General features: G+C 36.0%; 1 protein-coding gene across 1 annotated transcript in view; it reads right to left on the reverse strand.

Annotated features, from left to right (window-relative positions):
• THADA (THADA armadillo repeat containing) overlaps window positions 1-20,020 on the reverse strand; it is a 324,132-nt gene that overhangs the window by 242,098 nt on the left and 62,014 nt on the right. The window contains exons 22-24 of the mRNA XM_052647551.1: window positions 10,360-10,492; window positions 7,703-7,816; window positions 2,608-2,730 (exon numbers count right to left, since the gene is read on the reverse strand). Coding sequence (XP_052503511.1) covers window positions 2,608-2,730; window positions 7,703-7,816; window positions 10,360-10,492 — 370 coding nt within the window. The remainder of the gene's footprint in view (window positions 1-2,607; window positions 2,731-7,702; window positions 7,817-10,359; window positions 10,493-20,020) is intronic.

Consider the following 20,020-nt stretch of genomic DNA (forward strand, 5'->3'; position numbering starts at 1 on the left):
AGATTCCTTTATAACCAGTGTTAAAAGGAAGATTCCTCCCAAATAAAACTATAGATAAGCACTTAACTTCCCTGGTGGCTCAGACGGTAAAGCGTCTGTCTACAATGCAGGAGACCTGGGTTCAGTCCCTGGTTTGGGAAGATCCCCTGGAGAAGGAAACAGCAATCCACTCCAGTACTACTGCCTGGAAAATCCCATGGACAGAGGAGCCTGGTAGGCTACAGTCCATGGGGTCGCAAAGAGTCGGACACGACTGAGCGACTTCACTTCACTAAGCACTTACATATATTTGTGCAGACTATTAAGGGTGCATGTGAGTACTACAGACAAGTAAAAGCCATATAGAAAAAAAGAGAGAACATACTGGAATAATAAAAATTATTATATCTGTATGGTAGTTAAACAGGTGACTTCTCCTTTTATGCTTCTATTTTCAAACTTTCTGCAGTGCACATGTGTTACTGTTTAAAAGGTCTTTTCAGAAGACTTTTCCAAAAAAATGATTCATTCATTTCTAATACTTTTAGTTTTGCCAGTTGGAAAAGTCACTGGGTTTCACTCTCTGGAAGGCCTTTCACAGAGAACATTTGTCTGTTCTTGCGGAATGAATGGAGAAAAGAAAACAATACTGGGATTTCTGGCAATCAGTTTTATGATCTCTACTCTTCCTGATGGTCAAGCCACATTCCTACCTACCTCTCCTGAGCGTATACAGGTATTGCTCTGTTTTCCTGTAAATGCAAAAGGTAAACACCATGTCCTCAGGAGTAGTTAGGCAATGCTCCTAGGCAGGATTGCAGATATTTACCTTTCTTACAGGAAGCCGTACAGTTTTCCAGGCAACAGTTGGCAACCTGGAGGATTCCTCTTTACACTGGGAGTCTGTGCCCTGGGCTATACTGCAGTATACTGACTCTCAATTAGAGGCTCATCAGAGAGTCATGAAATGGTTTGTGCAGCTCACTGATTGGGAAGTCTGCCTTTCTAGTAAATACTCTTATTCTTCAGATCTAGCTTCTTTTCTCCTCTCCCTTTACCAATCTTTTCTTTCTTTTTTCTAATGACACAGTCAAGTGCCTACAAACCACAGGTTAGTGTTCTTTATTCCACAAGGCACAGTGATGCAGGAAAACAATAAAATCATGGTGTTTCCTCCACTCATAAAAAAAAAAGTTAAAGTTTACTTTCTTAAATCCAACAATTATATTAGGTATTGCCAACAATCTTATAATTCTCAATCAAAAAGTTTTCGGATATATTGCAAAAAACAAAACAAAATAAGTGAGTAAACATTTAACCTCCGTTTTAATCTTTTGTGATTGTTTTTTTCACCTTTTGATAGAGTATATTTCCAGCATTCACTCAACACACTGATACCCAGGGCCTACAACATCCAAAAGAAAGACACGTTCAGATACTAAGAGTTGTTCTGCTTCCAGCTCAACATCAAGTGGAAATCAAAACATCAAATGAGATATCACTTCATACTTGTTAAGATGTCTATTACCAAAAAACCAGAAAATAACAAGTGCTGATGAGGATGTGAAGAAACTGGAACTCTTGTGAACTGCTGATGAGAGTATAAAACAGTGCTGCCACTGTGGAACACAATTCCTCAAAAACTTAGATACAGAATTAGTATATGATATACGCAAATGCCTTGAAAGCAGGGACTCAGACAGTTACTCGTACACCAGTGCAAGTATACAAGCTCACTACAACATTATTCACAACAGCCAAAGGGAAACAGTTTAAGTGTTCATCAACAGGTGAATGAATAAACAAAATGTCATATATCCACACAACAGCATTTCATTCAGCCTTAAAAAAGAATGAAATTATGATACATGCTACAACATGGATGAACCCTGAAAACACCATGCTAAATGAATTAATCCAGACACAAAGGACAAATATTATATGATTCTACTTACATAAGGTACCTAGAATAGGCAAATTCACAGAGACAAAAAGTAGAACAGAGACTACCAGGGGTTGGGAGGAAGAGGGTGGAGGGGAGTTATTATCCAACGGGTACAGAGCTTCTGTTTGGAATGATGAAAAAGCTCTGAAAATGGAGTGGTAATGACTGCGCAACATTGTGAATGTAATTAATACCACTGAAATGTACAGTTAAAAATGGTTTTAGTTTTTTTTTTAAAGATAATTGACAGTTTAAACAAAAATAATAACAATGTAGTGTACATTTAAAATATACATAAAAGCAAAATCTATCGTAAGAGCACAAAGACTGGGAGGAGAGAAATGGGAGTACATATTGCTAAGTTCTTAAACTTTAAAGGAAATGGTAAAATACTACTTGAGGACAGACTACAATGTTGAAGATATATATTAATACTATAAACTCTAAAGCAAACACTAAAATAATAAAACAAAGAGTTATGGCTAATTAGCCAATAGAGGAGACAGAATATAACTGTAAAATACCAAGGGTCAAAATGTAGCTTGACCCAAGGATTTATCCCTTGGAGTAACTCCTTAACAAAATGCAGTATGTATTTTTTATCATTCAGTGAAAGGTTAGTTTATTAAAATCTACTCATGAGCATAATTAAGTCAATGAAAATAAATGGCAAATGCACTTACTGCCCAGACTGGAGATGTAAAGCCCAGAATCGCTGCCTTAGTTCCATCAGCAACATAAGGGATAATGATTTCTCCCAGACGCGTATCTCTGAACAAGGCTCTAAGGATATTTAAAGCATGAACCTACAATGAAAAGTTCAAAACTAGTTTTAGGCTGAAGACCTGTATATATCCAGTAGCATAACCTCCAAACAAAAAACTTAACAAATTACAGGAAGAAATGAGTAATTCACAAATAAAATAGATTTTAATAAAACATGCCTAATAATTGATCAATCAATTTTTTTAAGTTAGCAAGATTTGAACAATGCAATACAAAAGCTTGATCCAATAGACCTATGTAAAATCCTATACCTAGGAAATAGAGGCAATACATTCTCTTCAAGCACACATGAAACATTTATTTTTAAAATGACCTCAAACCTACCACAAGTAAAGCCTCAACAAACACTAAAAAAATTAATTTCTTACAGATAATGCTCTGATCATAATGGGTTTCCTTACATACTTTAAAAACGTACACATTTTAAAGCACGGTCAAAGAAAACAAATATTTAGAGGTGCACAACAATAAAGATGCTACACATTGACACTTGGGTGATGCATTTAAGTGGAATCTAAAAGAAACACACACCTTAAATGCATCTATTAAAAAAAACTATTATATATAGAAAGGATATAAACAAGGTCCTACTGTATAGCACAGGAAACTATAATCAATATCCTATGCTAAACCATAACAGAAAAGAAAATAAAAAACTATATATATATAAAACTGAATCACCTTGCTGTTCAGCAGAAATTAGTAAAACCTTGTAGATCAGCTATAATTTTTAAAAATTGGAAAATATGTCCAATTAAGACAATAGAGAAAAAACAATAAACTCAAAATAGAAAAAGAAAATTTAAGAGATTTGAAAATTTTAAAATCAATGACTTAACCACGAGCATTAACAAAGCCAAAAGATGATTCTTTGAAATGGAAACAAATCATGAGACTAACCAAGAAGAGAGAGAAGAAAATAAACAATGCCATGAATACTAAAGAGGACATGGCTAAAGGTACATCAGAGTTAAAAAAACAAAATGTACATCAGATTACAAAGGTACATCAGTTATTAACTGACTAGTTTCCTAGTCAGAAAAATTTAGGGCAAAATAAACAATTTTCTAGAAAGCAGAACTAATCAAGCCAAATTCAAGGAGAAATGGAAAAGCTATAGAGATACTACCATTATATAAAGAAAATCAATAGTTAAAAATCTCACTCATAGACCGAAACAAAAGCAAGACACCAAACCCAACAAATAACACGCACATTCATACACACAAAAGACCCACGTGATTTTATGGATGAATTCTACCAAATATTCAAAGAACAGATAATTCCAATCTTACTTAAACCATTAAGAGAAATGCCCAAGTTTGTTTCATCAGTCTAGTACAGCCTGGCTATCAAAATAAGCTATGGACTTCAAAAAAAAAAGAGGTAGGGACAGCTACTTTGAGAAATGGTATCTATTAAAGGCTCAACATATACATACCCAATAACCACTAAGTATCTACTCCAAAGAAATGTACATATGTGTTCACCATTAGGCATGTAAAAGAATGTTCTTAAAAGCACTGTTCTTAATTACCTCAAATTTAAAACTATCCAAATGTTCAAAACAGAATGGGTAAACAAATTATATACTGAAAAGTGAAGGTATTAGTCTCTCGGTCGTGTCCAATCTTTGTGACCCCATGATCTGTAGCCTGCCAGGCTCCTCTGTCCACAGAATTCTTCAGGCAGGAATACTGGAGTGGGTTGCCATTTCCTTCTCCAGGGGATCTTCTCAACCCAGGGATCGAACCTGGGTCTCCTGCATTACAGGCAGATTCTTTACCAACTGAGCCATTAGGGAAGTTCAAATTACATACTATTATATAGCAATGAAAATGAATAATTCACAACATGTATGATATCATAAACAAAATGTCAAAAGAAATTCTATCAAAAGAGTATAAAATGTATGGCTACATTCAGAAGAAATTTTTTAAAAAACAGGTAAACCTAAGTTGTTAAAACTAAGTTAGTGGTTATACTTGGGGGAAAGGTGCTGATTAGAAGGCAGTATGAGTGGGCTTTCAAGTGCTAAAATGTTTCACTTCTTGCTGAAGTGTGTTTACTGTGTGAAACTTTGTGGAGGCAAACATTATTTGTACACATCTCTGTATGCTTAGTATAATTCAACAAAAAACTTTCACATAAAAAAAGGACAGATACAGCATGAAAAAGGAAAAGCACAGGTTAATATCAGTTTCAAATCCAGTGAAAATATGTGAAATAAATTTTTTTTCAAATTTTTAAGTGAATCTAGCAACGTGTAAAAAAATTTACCATTTCAAAGTTAGGAGTTCATTGTCTTATTGCAAAGGTCATATTATATTAAAAAGTCAACATAATTCATGATATTTGCAAATTCTAGAAGAAGACAATTATCTCAAAAATGCTTAAAAGCATTCAATAAAATCTAATTTCCTTGAAAAGAGGAAACCCACAGCATATATCAGAAACAAACCAAGGATGCTAGCTATCTCTATTTCTATACAAAACTATTACTACAAGTGCCACTCAGAAGATTAAGAAAACTGTTTTAAAGAATCAGGAAAGTAAAGCAAATTTAGCATTACTTATGAAGGATATGATTATCTATAAAGAAAATTCATGGAATTTACAGATAAGTCATTAGCTGTATTACAGCAATTTAGGTAGGTGACTGAACATTTCACAAAAGATCTGTAAGACTTTTATGGAAAATTATTTTTTAATGTAATGAAAAACATTAAGAAAGATCTGAATAAATGGAGATATAAAGCCATGTGCATGAACTGAATCAAAAAAAGAAGTCATTTTTCCCAAATAATAAATTTAAATTCCAACCAAAATTCAAAAGGGCTTTCTGGGTGAACTTAACAAGCTGATTCTAAAATTTTTATGGCAGAGCAATGAGACAAGTACTGCCAAGGTAATTCCAAAGGGGGAAAAAAAAAGGAGATTCATTCTATCAGATATCGAAGCTCATTTTTAAAAATACAGTAAATAAAATAGTGATTTAGGGACAGACTAACATAATAGAGCACAGAAACAGACACATATACCGACAGAAATAGTATATGAGATAAATGGTGTTAGTACAACAGTACAAGAGAAAAGGGTGTATGAAATATCTTTCTGACTTCGTTATAGAAGGCTTTCTAAAACAATATCCAAATGCACAAACCACAAGGGCTGATATATTCCATTTTATTAAAATTTAAAACTTCTGGGCAATAACAGAATAATAAGCAAAGTGAAAAGAAGCAATAGACTGAGAGAAGATGTGTAACTCAAATAACCAAAAAGGAAAAAAAATCAGGAAAATAATTTTAAAACAACAACAAAAAACCCAACTCCTGCCGAACAAAGACAACCAAATTAAAGGTAGGCAGTCTTTAAAAAGGCAATTCACAGAGGTTATCCAAAAGACTAATGAATATATGGAGAGATGTTAAAGCTACCAGTTGTCAGAGAAATACAAATAAAACTGGAGGATACAATAATTTCACACCAAGCAGAAAAGAAAACATTTACATACAGTGAAACTCTGCTCAGAAATTAAAATGAACTTGGAGCTCACTAACCTTAAAATATGTTGATTGGAAAAAACCCAAAATAAAACAATGTGTAGATAACACAATTCATATTCAAAGAGAAAAAAAAACCTCTTAAAGAATGAAAAACATGCATGAAATTTTTCATTTAGTGATTTATAGCTGAGAAGGAAAAAAGGGAAATAGAATACGGAGGCATCTAGAGTGTATTCAATCTGTAATGTTTTACTTCTTAAACTTGGAATTGGTTTTATGGATGTTGCTTAGTTGCCATACATTTTTATGTGCTGAAATATTTCAGATACATTAAAAAATATATAGAAATAAACCATGGGAGAAGAGTAGCAAAGCAAATCATCTAACACCTAGAAGACTGGTCAGAGATAAAATATTAAATTTTTACTGATTTAGTAAAAATGATCACTAATGGCAATCAATGACTTTGAAGTCGAGTAAGGTTAGTAATTCAAAGCACTCTTAAAAACCAAATTCCACTATTTTCAGATGTTCTTATTAAACAATAGTATTTTTCTAACTGATAGTCTAAAAAGGTCTAACTGGAACCAGTTATATTTTTCACATTTTAGGAGGAAAAAAAAAGTGATTTCAGATCATTTCTGAAAGATGATCTGTAACTTTTCATTTAAAACTTTTAAAGAATTTTTACATCATACAGTCACAGGCCACTACGTGACATGTGTTAATAAACCCTATCCTTTCCCACTGGTCCACAGTCTGGCCCATGGGCTTCACTTTAATACCTCCCACAGGCTCTGACATAAAACCATATGTACTTACTGTACTTGACTGTAAACTTCAGCTCTCAGTCTGTTCTCTACCTAACATGGGCCTCCACCAGGTGGGCAGGAACATCCTACTACAAGGCATTGGCTGAGAAACCCTGGACAAGAAGTTTCTGACAGGTGTGTACTACCATGAAGTGGGGCAGAACTGTGAGGGACACTTAATCCAACTTCATACACACAAATATACTTAATCCAACGTTAGCAGTGACGAAAAAGGACTAAGAATTAGCTAAAATTAAAATGTGAATAAACCAAAAAGCCAGACACTACATTTTAGGGGAAGACCCAACTGCTAAATTTTAAAATATACATCAACTCAAAGAAGCACACATGAAATCTGAAAATGATAGCACATGCATTTTTAAATTTTTAGATACAATTGTAATATTGTAAAATACCTTGTCTAAATCGAATGTTTTCACTAGAGTTAAAAAACAGACCATCTTGGTTAATCTATACCAAGTAAAGCAATGGTTTATTTTGTGGACTAGAAAAACCAAACCAAAAACAATCCTCTCCGAATAAGCTTCAAACGTCTGTCTTATCTTCAAGGGCTCTATATCTTTGACAGATTTTAAAAATTTTCTTTTTAAGTACAGCAAAGATTTAAAACCACTGACTTCCTAGCAGAGTTTGTGTATTTCCATTATTACCTTGGGGACTGTGCTTTGTGAGCCATCTGTAGGTCCAGCCAAAGAGATTAACTCTTTCATTGTTATTTTCAACAAATCCATTTTGCCTTTCTTAGGTTCAGATGCCAACAATGCCTATGGAAAAACAACAAAGAAATTATCAGGACTATTATTTTATATACACCTGTCTGCTATTCCCCAGAATGGATTCCCCAATGGGGTGTTAAGTAAGTTAATAAAGCTGTGTGGCCTTGAACAAGCAGCTTAACTTCTCCATCCCTCTGATATTTCACCTGTAAAATCAGGTGGTGATATTACAGAATCTCTATGGTTACCTCCAGTTTGGCTTGTTGATTATGTACTACTAAGAAGCTGAAAACAGCTTCTGTTGACAACTCTTCTAGGACCATAACTGGGTGGCAGGTCTCAGATACAATAAGTTTTAATTATCCAACAAGAAACTTCCCTTTACTTCAAAAACAAAAAACCTCTGGATTAAATTTCTTGTAAGGATGTGGAAACTCCCTGGAGACAGATCAGTTATTCAATTCTTCATAAGAGGACTGGAGGCTGGAGGACTCAAACTGTAGCACTGGAAACTCCATGGGACAAAGAAATACTATGAACTTCAAAGAGGTCCTATATTTGAACGTTCAAGAGTTGCTTACTTTCTAACATTTTGATAAACATAAAAATAGTAGTATCAAAGCACTTGAGGCAATAAAAAGGAGTAAGTACTTCCACATGCTACAATATGGATGAACCTTGAAACATGATGCTAAGTGAAAGAGGACAAACACAAATACCACGTATTATATGATTCCATTATACACAGACAGAATACAGGTTAGCAGCTGTGTAGGACTGTGAGTAGCCAGAATATTTCATATATACGTAGCTACTGGCTGCCAAGAGTGAAAGCTTCAAGTCATTCAGCTTCTTCTGAAAGATTTATAACCCATAAGGAGAAAAGTAAAAATACATGGGCAAAACAGGTTTAAAAAAGAAATTTCTCATAACATACTGACGCTCAGAAAATACATAAACTATCTTTTGACCATTCAAAAAAATTTTATATATATCTACACCAAAGGTAAGCTCATAAACTAAGTAGGCAGTTTTTCTTCACAGCTAATACCGAGCAGAGCTTTCCACTAGAACAAGAATATCATTTTATTGGTAAAGTTATACTAGGAAAAAGGGGACTTTCCTGAGCAGATTTTTCTATTAATTTAGATTTTATTCAACTAAAACAAATAAGAAAGCCATATGTGATTACTAATGTGTCTCCTGAGAACCATAGTTTTTGTGATTTTCCCCCCCCAAGAGCTGTGTGTAGTTATGACATTCTTCTCAAGGCTGGGCTAAGAAAGTGCAGTCCTGACTTCTCTATCATTATCACCAATACATGATATTAGTTGGGAACCAAGAAATAAGCACACAGCACAAATATGCGACCAAACCTTGCTGCTGCCTTAACACTTATTCTCAGACAGACATAAGAGGCAAAAACACACACTAGGTCAGAATGAGTTGATTTCTGAAGATCACTAAAATCTACCACCTTGGCGATCTATGTGTCAAATCAACCTTTCCAACTGGTACCCACTGTCATAAAAAGATCATGACTCTGGGAATTTGGGGGAGGAATAACAAAGGGAAGGAAAAAATACTGGGGCACTAAAAAACAGACTTCATTTCACTTATTTTCATTTTTTTTTAAACCTATTCCTAGATTTTACCTTCCTGAATATTAAAGAGAGATTTTCAGGTCGGGTCTGGTTTAGTATTGTGAGGACTTAGTTTTTATTCTTTGGATTCATAAAGGTGATGGTCTCTTAATTTCAACACTGTGGAAATATTTTCAATATCTGTGGAAATATTAGCAATATCTGAACATGCTGATATGGAGCAATCTTTGAGGTATAATGTTAAGTAAAAAAAAATGCAAGGGGCAAAACAATATGTGGAGTAAGCTTTCATCGGTGATAAAAAAGAAAATCTCTTTTTTACACTCTCTCTCACACTCTCTCTCTCATAAGACAGGTGTTCAGGAGGCAGGGTGCCTGGGCTCAGCTCCGTTCTGCTTTTACTATCCCTACGGCCACTGGCAAGTCACTTACCTAACTTTTCTATGGCCCAATATATGGATGATAATAGCATCTATCTTGTAGGGCCTGAGAAAGGATTAAATGAGATAACATGTGAAATAACCACTTATAAAAGCTACTATTAGGATTAGGATTATTTCATGCATGGATATTTTGTGGAAAGATTCAAAAGAAACTTTTAACACTGGTTGCCTACAGAGTCTTAAGGGTCTTTGAAAAGAGAGGAAGAATATTTTTTCTAATTGAAAAAAATGTAGCATGTGCGCTTCCTGGAAGTGAGGAATGAATGCACCACAGTGATGTCTTCGTACTTCACACACAGGCGGAAATCTCTACCACTCTCTGTTCATATTTTAAGACTGACCTCTTAGAGGGTTTGTTCCAAGAAGAGATCTGTCACAGGAACACAATGTCCACACATTATAACAAAGTATTTGTGAAATGAACTACAGAAAAGACAGAAATGTCCCTTATGCAATACAATCACTCATGGGTCAGGCGGGTTATTATCAAAAAACCAAAAACAAACAAAATCCCCAGCTATGATCCTGCAGGTAAGCATAATACCTGTATGTAGAAAGGAATTCCAGCACTGCGTCTTGTGGCACAGAGTTTAGATGAAGGATCACAGCATTTAATTTCCTCTAAAACACTCAATAACCACTCTTCCGGTAGCTTTTGCAGACTCACATTAGGGCACCTAAAAGGCATATGTAAAGCAAACATTTGGAATTATCAGGTACCAAAAGGTAAAAGCACAGACTATTGACACACATTAACACTGTTAGGAAAGAACAAAATCCTGGCATTCGGAAGGAGGGAAATTAAAAGTGTCTCACTTTCTACTTTGCACCTACTTTCTTTTTTATGATGAGTCTTAGGATTTGAAGCTGTGACAGGTTCTATTTCTTATAAAAACACACACAGCATGTATCTTATCTGTAAATGAGCTTTAATATTTAAGCCTGCACCCACATCCAAAATGTTCTGAAGGTTAACCAAGGACTCACCAATGTTCTATATTGTAAAACTCAAGATTTCCAGTGAGGAGAACATAACCTTATAGTTTATTATAGTTTATAGTCTGCAGTTATAAAACTATATATATTCAAAGCAAACATATTTTTGAAACTATATTTTAGTAAATTACCCTTTGGTTTCTCAAAGTGTAGTCTATTACAGACTAAATTTTCATCCAGATCCTATGTAGAATTAATAAAGAAAGTTGGAAAGACCCTTAAACATTGTGAAGTTATTTGGACATTACTCTTAGTGAGATTCTGCTCTACTATGTTAACTGTTATTTTAGAATGCAATTTTTTTTCAATGTATGCCCTAATGTGGTGGTTTGGTAGTGGTGGTCTAGTCACTTAAGTCATGTCTGACTCTTGTGACCCCATGGACTTTAGCCCGCCAGGTTTCTCTGTCCATAGAATACTTCAGGCAAGAATATTGGAGTGGGTTGCCATTTCCTCCACCAGGCTATGTCCTAATATGCAATTATATAACATTATCCTAAGGAACAGCATATTTAATGGTAGATAGACAATTATTTTAGGAGGATCATAATTGGATTTTTTAAAAATTACTACAAAAATAAAGAGATAAAGTCCAAAGGAAAAATATTCTTCTCTTTTTTGAATTGAAGAAGACAATCTGTAGAAAGGTAACTGATGTCTAATTTGTAAAGAGAATTAGAGCTCTTAGAAACATGTGGTTGTGTGTGTTTTTAATTGAAATATAGTTGATATACAATCTTGGGTTATTCTCTGGTGGGGACTTTTTCTTTTTATTTTAGTTTGGTTTAACAATGACAACTTCAGTTTCTAACATTCCTAATAGCAACTCAAATTTAGTTATGTCTTGCACAGAACAAAATATACATCAATACAACTGCTTGGAAAGGAGGTATTTTTTAAAGTTTGACATGGGCCTGAAAAACATTATTTCAGCCACAGATGTTACAACCAAATCTCCCAACCAAATCTCCTGGGGAGCAGGCTCTGTGATTTTTAAAGGTTTTTCCTTTTAGCCTGGCTTAATATCCGCTACCTCATTCCTGCTTCTTCCCACTTGGCTCCCTCAGCCACAAAACCCAGGCATCAACAGTCTAAATCACAAGATTAGAAGAGATTCAAAGGCAGAACAATCAAACCCAAAGTATGAACTTTGTTTAGATTCCAACTTGAAAAAAACAAATGTAAAAAAGGATACTTCCAAGTAATACAGATAGTTACATATATATTAGATATTATATGACCCCAAGGAATTATTTACAGGATGTGCCAATGGCACTGTGAGTGTGGAACAAAGTGTCTGTATTTTTTAGAGATGCATACTAAAGTGCATAGCAGTCAAAATTACCTTTTAGGGATATACTTTGCAAAACTTTAGCCAAGGACAATGAAAGGGATAGATGAAGCATGTGTAACATAACTCTGGTAACTGCTGAATCTGGAAGATGTATAAAGGTGGTTCATTACACTATCCTCTCTCTCTCTCTCTCATATATATATATACACACACATACACACATATGTGTGTGTATATGTTTTTACGTTTATAATTTATATGTTTGGAAATTTTCATAAGAAATCCATTTATATGTTTGAATTTTTAATAATAAAAATAATCCACACATTACTTACATTACTGAACTTACTGTCTGATCACTAGGTTTGTATTAATATCTTTTACAAATTACGATGAAAGCATCTGTTTCACAGAACAATAGCTTTAGTTTACTACTAGCATTGCCAACTTGGTATAATCCTCACACAGTTGCCCAGTCAAAAGATGAAACCCAAATCCCTAGGAGCTGTTAAATTTAAGTGCTAATGATCCAGTTATGGCTTACTGCCTTTTTTGGCTCATTCTTTATTGTCTTTTAAGTATATTTGGGTTAACTTTTACCACAATGAGTAGACAGAGGAAAAAAAAAAAGAGAATTAAAGCAAAGACATGTTTTTGTGATCTTACCAGCCATGATTAAAAGCTGGGGTCACAGAGATGAAAAAAGGAAAGACTATTCGATCTAAAGTTCTCTGTGAATTTCATTGGCCCGTATTTTCTTCCCCACCCCAAGACCACTGGCAGCATAGGACTGGCTTACAGATAATGCTTCAGAGGAAGGTTAAGTATTCCTGTAGGAATTCACTAAGTAAGAAAAACACAGGGGGAAAAGGAACTGCAGGAGATGAGGGGTATTTTCCCATTTCTTTATTTTTCTATCAAGGGCACTGAAATACTAGCACAACCAATACTAGTTCGGTAATGCCCCCTCCTCAACGCTGTCAATAAGCTTCTCCAGGGCGTCCCTGAGCTGGCACCAGGTGCCTGCCCTAAATACTCAGATACATAGTTGGCTCAATCTGGTTCATGAGAGAGATATTATCAGTTCTCTTATTATTTGCTTCAGTAGGTTTCATTCATTCACTTGGAAAAAGAAAGGTCTATTACGATCAAAAAGATCTGCTTGGCACTGCGCTATGCCCTAGGAAGGGAGACGTAGAATACAAATTCCAAATTACACTCAGTCCAGAAAGCAGGTTCCTTTGGGTTTAGAATGTACTGTTGTTAGTGTTGTTGTTTAGCTGCTCACTCGTGTCCAACTCTTTGCAACCCCATGGACTGCAGCCCACCGTGCTCCTCTGTCCATGGGGTTTCCCAGGCCAGGACACTGGAGTTGGGTTGCCATTTCCTTCTCCAGGGGATCTCCCCAACCTAGGGATCAAACCCACATCTCCTGCACTCGCAGGTGGATTCTTTATCACTGAGTCACTAGGAAGCCCTAGAATGCATTACCAGAGTATACTGTTTTTAAGGACTGCCTTCTCAATCATATTTTAGTCAGGTTATCTTTCAGATTCATTTCAATCCCTGAATATCCACCATTAGAGTAGGGCTTAAAATAGTTTTGAAACTAACTGGTGATATGGAAAGAAAGCTAGCTGGAGAATCAAAATTGCCTGCAAGAAATCCACTCAGCAGATAAGCTACTCATGACTGACTTGAGGTAAACTATGTCTTACTCATTTTGAAGGTATCCTAACTCCTTTAGACAACTGGGGACACTTATTACCATTAATAAACTATTTCCTTAAATTAACTGAATGACTAACTGATCGCCTGAAGAAATAACTTCACCTTCAAACAAAAGCAACTAATTTCACATTTTAAATATGAAATACACTTAAGGCCAAAATATGAAGCAAAATTAAATTATCAGAATTCAATTGCCAGGAAATTAGTTAAGTATAACCTCAACTGAGTAAAAGTTAAGCCTCTACCAATTATCTTCTTTTCTTAAAATAATAACTTACCAAGCTATTATCACTAAGGGCTTTTTTTTCCCCAGCACAGAAAGGAAGTAAATCCTTTCCCTTTCCCACAAACATACTTTCATTTTGTCAGATTTAAGAGCAACTCCAAATGAAAATTCATTCAAATAAGTAAGTTACTGGGTACAGAAAAGCAAACATCAATAAAAACAAAGCTATTTATTTACTGATTGTTAATAAACTTTTACCTTACCATGGTTTCTTATTTTTCATTTGCTAATTGTTTAGATAATTTCAAGTAAGGCAGAGAAATGAGTCTGTCTAGGAACAAAACAAGGATGTGTTCCTAACCTTGAAAGTGAAAGTGAATGTTGCTCAGTCTTTGAGACCCCATGACTATATAGTCCATGGAATTCTCTAGGCCAGAATACTGGAGTGAGTAGCCTATCCCTTCTCCAGGGCATCTTCCCAACCCAGGAATCAAACCGGGGTCTATCTGCATTGCAGGCAGATTCTTTACCAACTGAGCTATCAGGGAAGCCTGTCCCTAACCTTAATATATAGTAAATAATGAGTATTTACTCAAGCTTAGCATCATCAGTCATCACCATCATCACCTGAATGAAAATATCTACAAACAATAATTTTTTTTAAAAATCCAGGGAACACCAGATCCTGGCTCACAAAGCCCTACATATTTGAACAGCCTCATTCAACTTCATCTTATACCATTCTACTCTTTACTCAAAATGCTTTGGAATCAGTTGTTCCCATTGCTTGGGAAGCTGCTGCTTCTTGTCATCATGTAGGGAGAAAGAGAGACTTTTCCTTACAGTAAACTGTATCACACCAAAACACATAAAAGTTATCTGACAGTTTATTATTATCTAGATGTCCTTTAAAATACAAACTCCATGATATCAGGCACAAACTTTGTCCTGTTCACTTCTTTATTCCCAAACACACAGAATAGGGTCTGGCATCCCAATAGTTGGCTCAAATATCTGCTGAATAAATGAACAACTTATGACTTACCAACTCCATTAAGTGTACCATTGTAAGAAACCAGGCTGACACACCAAGAGGGTAAAGCAACTGGAAAGCAAAGTATACACAAAAGTGCTTTCCAATGCCAAGAGGAGCCCTTAGAGCCACAGGCGGTTCCCCTCCTTAGCTTCCTTAAACAGGAATGAACACATTCAGAAATCTCTACATCCCATGGTCATAGCACTGATATGAAGATACTTTCTACGGAAATCCCCCTTGGAGAAGACTCTTGAGAGTCCCTTGGACTGCAAGGAGATCCAACCAGTCCATTCTGAAGGAGATCAGCCCTGGGATTTCTTTGGAAGGAATGATGCTAAAGCTGAAACTCCAGTACTTTGGCCACCTCATGCGAAGAGCTGACTCTTTGAAAAAGACTCTGATGCTGGGAGGGATTGGGGGCAGGAGGAGAAGGGGATGACAGAGGATGAGATGGCTGGATGGCATCACTGACTCGATGGCCATGAGTCTGAGTGAACTCTGGGAGTTGGTGATGGACAGGGAGGCCCGGCGTGCTGCGATTCACGGGGTCGCAAAGAGTCGGACACGACTGAGTGACTGAACTGAACTGAACTGAATTGAACCTAAATATTACCCCAAGAGAGAATTTTTTCCCAATATTCAAGAACAAAATCAAAGATAGGGTTTAAAACCCTATAGAGGGTTCAAAACCCTATAGAGGGTTCAGATTTGTATAAAGTGGTATTTAAGTGAGGTTAAATACCTTCTCCAGGGGATCTTCCCAACCCAGGGATCGAACCCAGGTCTCCCACATTGAGGCGAATTCTTTACCAGCTGAGTCACAAGGGAAGCCCAACTAGCTGTGTGGCTATGGACAAATCACTTGATTTCTCAATGCCCAAGAATGAACATAAAATCACTGTAAAAATGCTTTGAAATTCAACGAGACACTATTGCCTGGGTTACTATTCCAAAGAGAGAGAACAATGACCCTATATTATATAAGTACCCAAAGCTCCTCATTAGACTGTCCCCAAAACACCTCATCATGGCCTCACAAGCTATAGTCCAGTATTCAGGTCCTCACATCCCTCTCTTAGTTCTACAGCGATAAATGTTTCAAATTCAGATCCTAATAACTGTCTCTCAGTTCAGAGAAACTCTGGCTTACCACATCACACTCTGAATGGTCAGAGTGTTCTACACAGGCATACAGAAGATGTTCAGGAAATTGTTTGCTGAACGAATAAATAAGGACCAACTAGTACTGGTGCCAGCTCGGAGAAGGCAATGGAACCCCACTCCAGTACTCTTGCCTGGAAAATCCCATGGACGGAGGAGCCTGGTGGGCTGCACTCCATGGGAACAGTCGAACACGACTGAGCGACTTCACTTTCACTTTTCACTTTCCTGCATTGGAGAAGGAAATGGCAACCCACTCCAGTGTTCTTGCCTGGAGAATCCCAGGGATGGGGGAGCCTGGTGGGCTGCCGTCTATGGGGTCGCACAGAGTCAGACATGACTGAAGTGACTTAGCAGCAGTATTGGTGCCAGCTACCCCATATTAGCTGTGCTTCCAATTGGGCAGATAATTGAAAAGGAAAAACTAGATGTGGAAAAGAAGGGCTAAAAAACCCATAAGGCTCCTCAATGGTGAAGTCACTGTGCTGTGCAGAGAAAAAAAGAGCCCAACCTGACTATTCAATGAAGCTTCTGTCTACTCCCCAGCAAGAAAAGATTACTTCACAAGGAAGTGATTTCAAAACTCCAGAGTTGCTGCTGTTTATGATAATGAAGGAATTGAGAGGTAAAAATGGAACCATGCAAGGCTCCCAAGAACAATGCGACAAACTCTAGTTGTTTGTTTTGGTTCCTCATCACACAATCCAGGGAAAGGTCCCTGAGTAAAGCGGTCCATGGCTGTCTGCGCCAGCCCCATGCGTTCACCAGCCCCAGCCATGGGGAATTCCAAGCCTGCTTTGGTTAGCTAGTGCGTCTCCACTAAAACAGCTGACATCCGCTTTGTCTGAGGCTCTTTTGTTTTACTTCACTCCAGTGTCAAATTAATGCAAAATACAGTGTCTTTAATCTCTGAGTACATCATAGAAACTGTAACTTTCTTACAAGGGATTCAAGGTTCTTCATAAGCCAGTCTCACTAAATGTTATTAATCCACAGAAGACTCCTAGGAGATTGGTTTACCACTTCTGAAGGAAGCTTACTAAAAATGTATCCAACATCCCTCAGTCTTTCATACCCCAAATCCCCAGACTTCCCCAGTCAGAAACCAGTAAGCAGCGCTGTACTATGAGTAGGATGGAAACTGAAAAAGGCCTTAGAAAGCTGAATTCTCTTCCTTTATCAAAGGTGACACAGCAGCCTAGAGAGGTTTTCATGGCTTTGCTAGTGTCAACAGAGCTGGTAGGTAGAACTCAGCTCTAACTCATACCTCAATATTCTTTCCTCTACACCCTGAGGGAGATGGTGGTTAAGGATGGGGATGTGGAAGGAATCAGAAAATAAGAAAATGTGGAAAAATCATTCTGCTTTTCCTGTTTATCAGTCAAGAAACAGTAGAAATTAAAAGAAATAAAATTAAAAGGCTGACAGGAAAGAGACAAGAGAGTCTGGATTTGGTTTGGTTTTTCTATGCTAAGTGCCATAGCCCAAGTCACAGAGTCGGACACGATTGAGTGACTAACACTTTCATAGCTTGAGTCTCTACCAAAAGTAACAGAAACGAACAGGCCAGCCCACGGCTGCTTTTTAGGCCTTTGTGTTGTCTTGAGAAGATCACGGAAGCAAATTATTCTTCCATAAACCGATTAGTCCAATTTCTACCCACAGAGCTATCTCACTGGTAGTGGGTAAGGATTCTAAGATAAGCATAAAACCCAGACTGAAATCAAATTACACATGCTGTATACCCAACTAATTGGTCATTAGACTATTTTATGCCAATAAATCAGGTCCCCTGACTACAGAGTGGCTTTCCAATGGTTTATCCATCCACCTAAAGACAGTAACAGAGAGCTATTTTTTTGTCAAGTTCTGATTAGTTATATTATGATTGTTAATTGAGAAATGTTACCTTCATCTCCTCAGACTTTTTCAGTAGGGTTATTTTTTCTAATTTAGAGATTTTTCCAAGCTCCTGTTATTTCATAAGCTAAATTCTCCAATTCTCCACTCCATTCATTCTTCAGTCAAGTACTGTTTATTATTTCAAGGTTCATGTTTATTATTTCAATTAAATTAAACAGTGACAGATGGGCAGGAAGGTTGTGGGCATGTACATGCACATTTTAAAAAGGGAACACAGCCTTGAAGCATGGAGAAATTTTAAGCCTGAAAAACGATTTGCCCAAATGAGACCCAGTGAGAAAGCTACATATCAACAGAAGCCATCTTAACCTCCCTCTCCACCATCAAATATTGTTGAGGTTTACTGCAGGCTAAAACATCAGGGGCTACTGTAAAGCCTCAGCTGCAGGGACAGGCAATGACAACAGTGACCAAATAGAAATTAAATTACCAGTCAGCAAGCCACGAGGAGAAGGGCAAGATATGGTGGATTACAAAAAAAGTGGTTAGATGAATGTAACAAATTGTTGGTTCTGTTATTTAATGTAACCATTCCCTGAGATAAAGAGGAAAAAATGAATATTAACAACTCTGGGATCATACTAAAAAAGCTGAGATAGAAGCTATTCACTAAGAACAAGATCCATCTGTTACTGAGTCTAAAATCACTGAGAATTATTATCAGAACTTTAAAAAAAATGAGTATTCAAAGTTCCAAAAAGAAGGTAACATCTTATGCAACTATGGAGTGGACTTAAAAATAGAAATTCAAGGATCACAAGTCAAAGACACAAAGATTTAGATTTTAAACATTAAGACATTCTAAAAAAGAAAAAAAAAAGAAAAAATCATTAAGATATTCTAGTTTTCCTCAAATCCTTCTAATCTACTATAAAAATGGCAGATTTAAAGGATTTTTTTTAACCTATATAAAGTATTAATATGGCTTCCAAGAGTGGATGACCACTTAATTTGTTTTTAATTATTACTATTTCAAATAAAAATCATAGGATACTCAGAAATAAAAAGTATCTTAGACACATTTGCCAAAGGAGATGAAAATAAGGCTGAGAGAAGATCATATATATGTTTTTTAATTTAGCATTGAATGACTTTTCCCCAACCCTTTACTTTATGTTCTACATTTATTTCTTGCGCAATTGCATATTCCTTAGAAACTTGTTCAGTCTCCAGTAGAGTGAAATTTTTATTATTATATTCCAAAGGTATACAAGAAGTTTTCTGTTGAATTTGAATTGTAGTAGTTCTAATTAATTCATGAAAGTTGAAATACATATAAAAATTACTTCTGTCCACCGTAATTGTTGATGTCCATAAGTCAGCACTAGCATTCTATGACAAAAATTGCTAAATGTCAGCAGTTCAGTTTTTCAGGCCAATAATGTGAAACTGATTGTAATTAGTGCAGTAAATATTCATGGATTAAGCTACATTTCAATAAGCAGAGCAATTCAAAAAAATGAAGAGCAAGACAATATCAAGTACTCATGAACCTTCCTTCTAGATTTAGAATTACAGAACAATTTAATCCCCTTAAGAGTTAAGCTTTTAATTTCTGGTTGAATAAATGAAAGCTAGATTCCCTGGTTAGCACTCTAGTTTAGGATTCTGTTCATTTTCATTGAAAGAATAACCTGAAATACTAAAATGATAGCACATAAATAAGCATATATGAATTTCATCAGAAACCTGAATTTACAGTTATAACTTTAATGCATTTAACCACTAATCAAATGCTTAAGCAGGGAATTATGAATAGGAAGGTGATCTTTTTTTTTAAAGAGTATATGAATATTTCATCAAATTTTAAACAGAAAGCACCATATAACAAATCAGAT

The sequence above is a fragment of the Budorcas taxicolor genome, chromosome 11 (genome assembly GCF_023091745.1).
Source record: "Budorcas taxicolor isolate Tak-1 chromosome 11, Takin1.1, whole genome shotgun sequence".
Lineage (NCBI taxonomy): Eukaryota > Metazoa > Chordata > Mammalia > Artiodactyla > Bovidae > Budorcas > Budorcas taxicolor.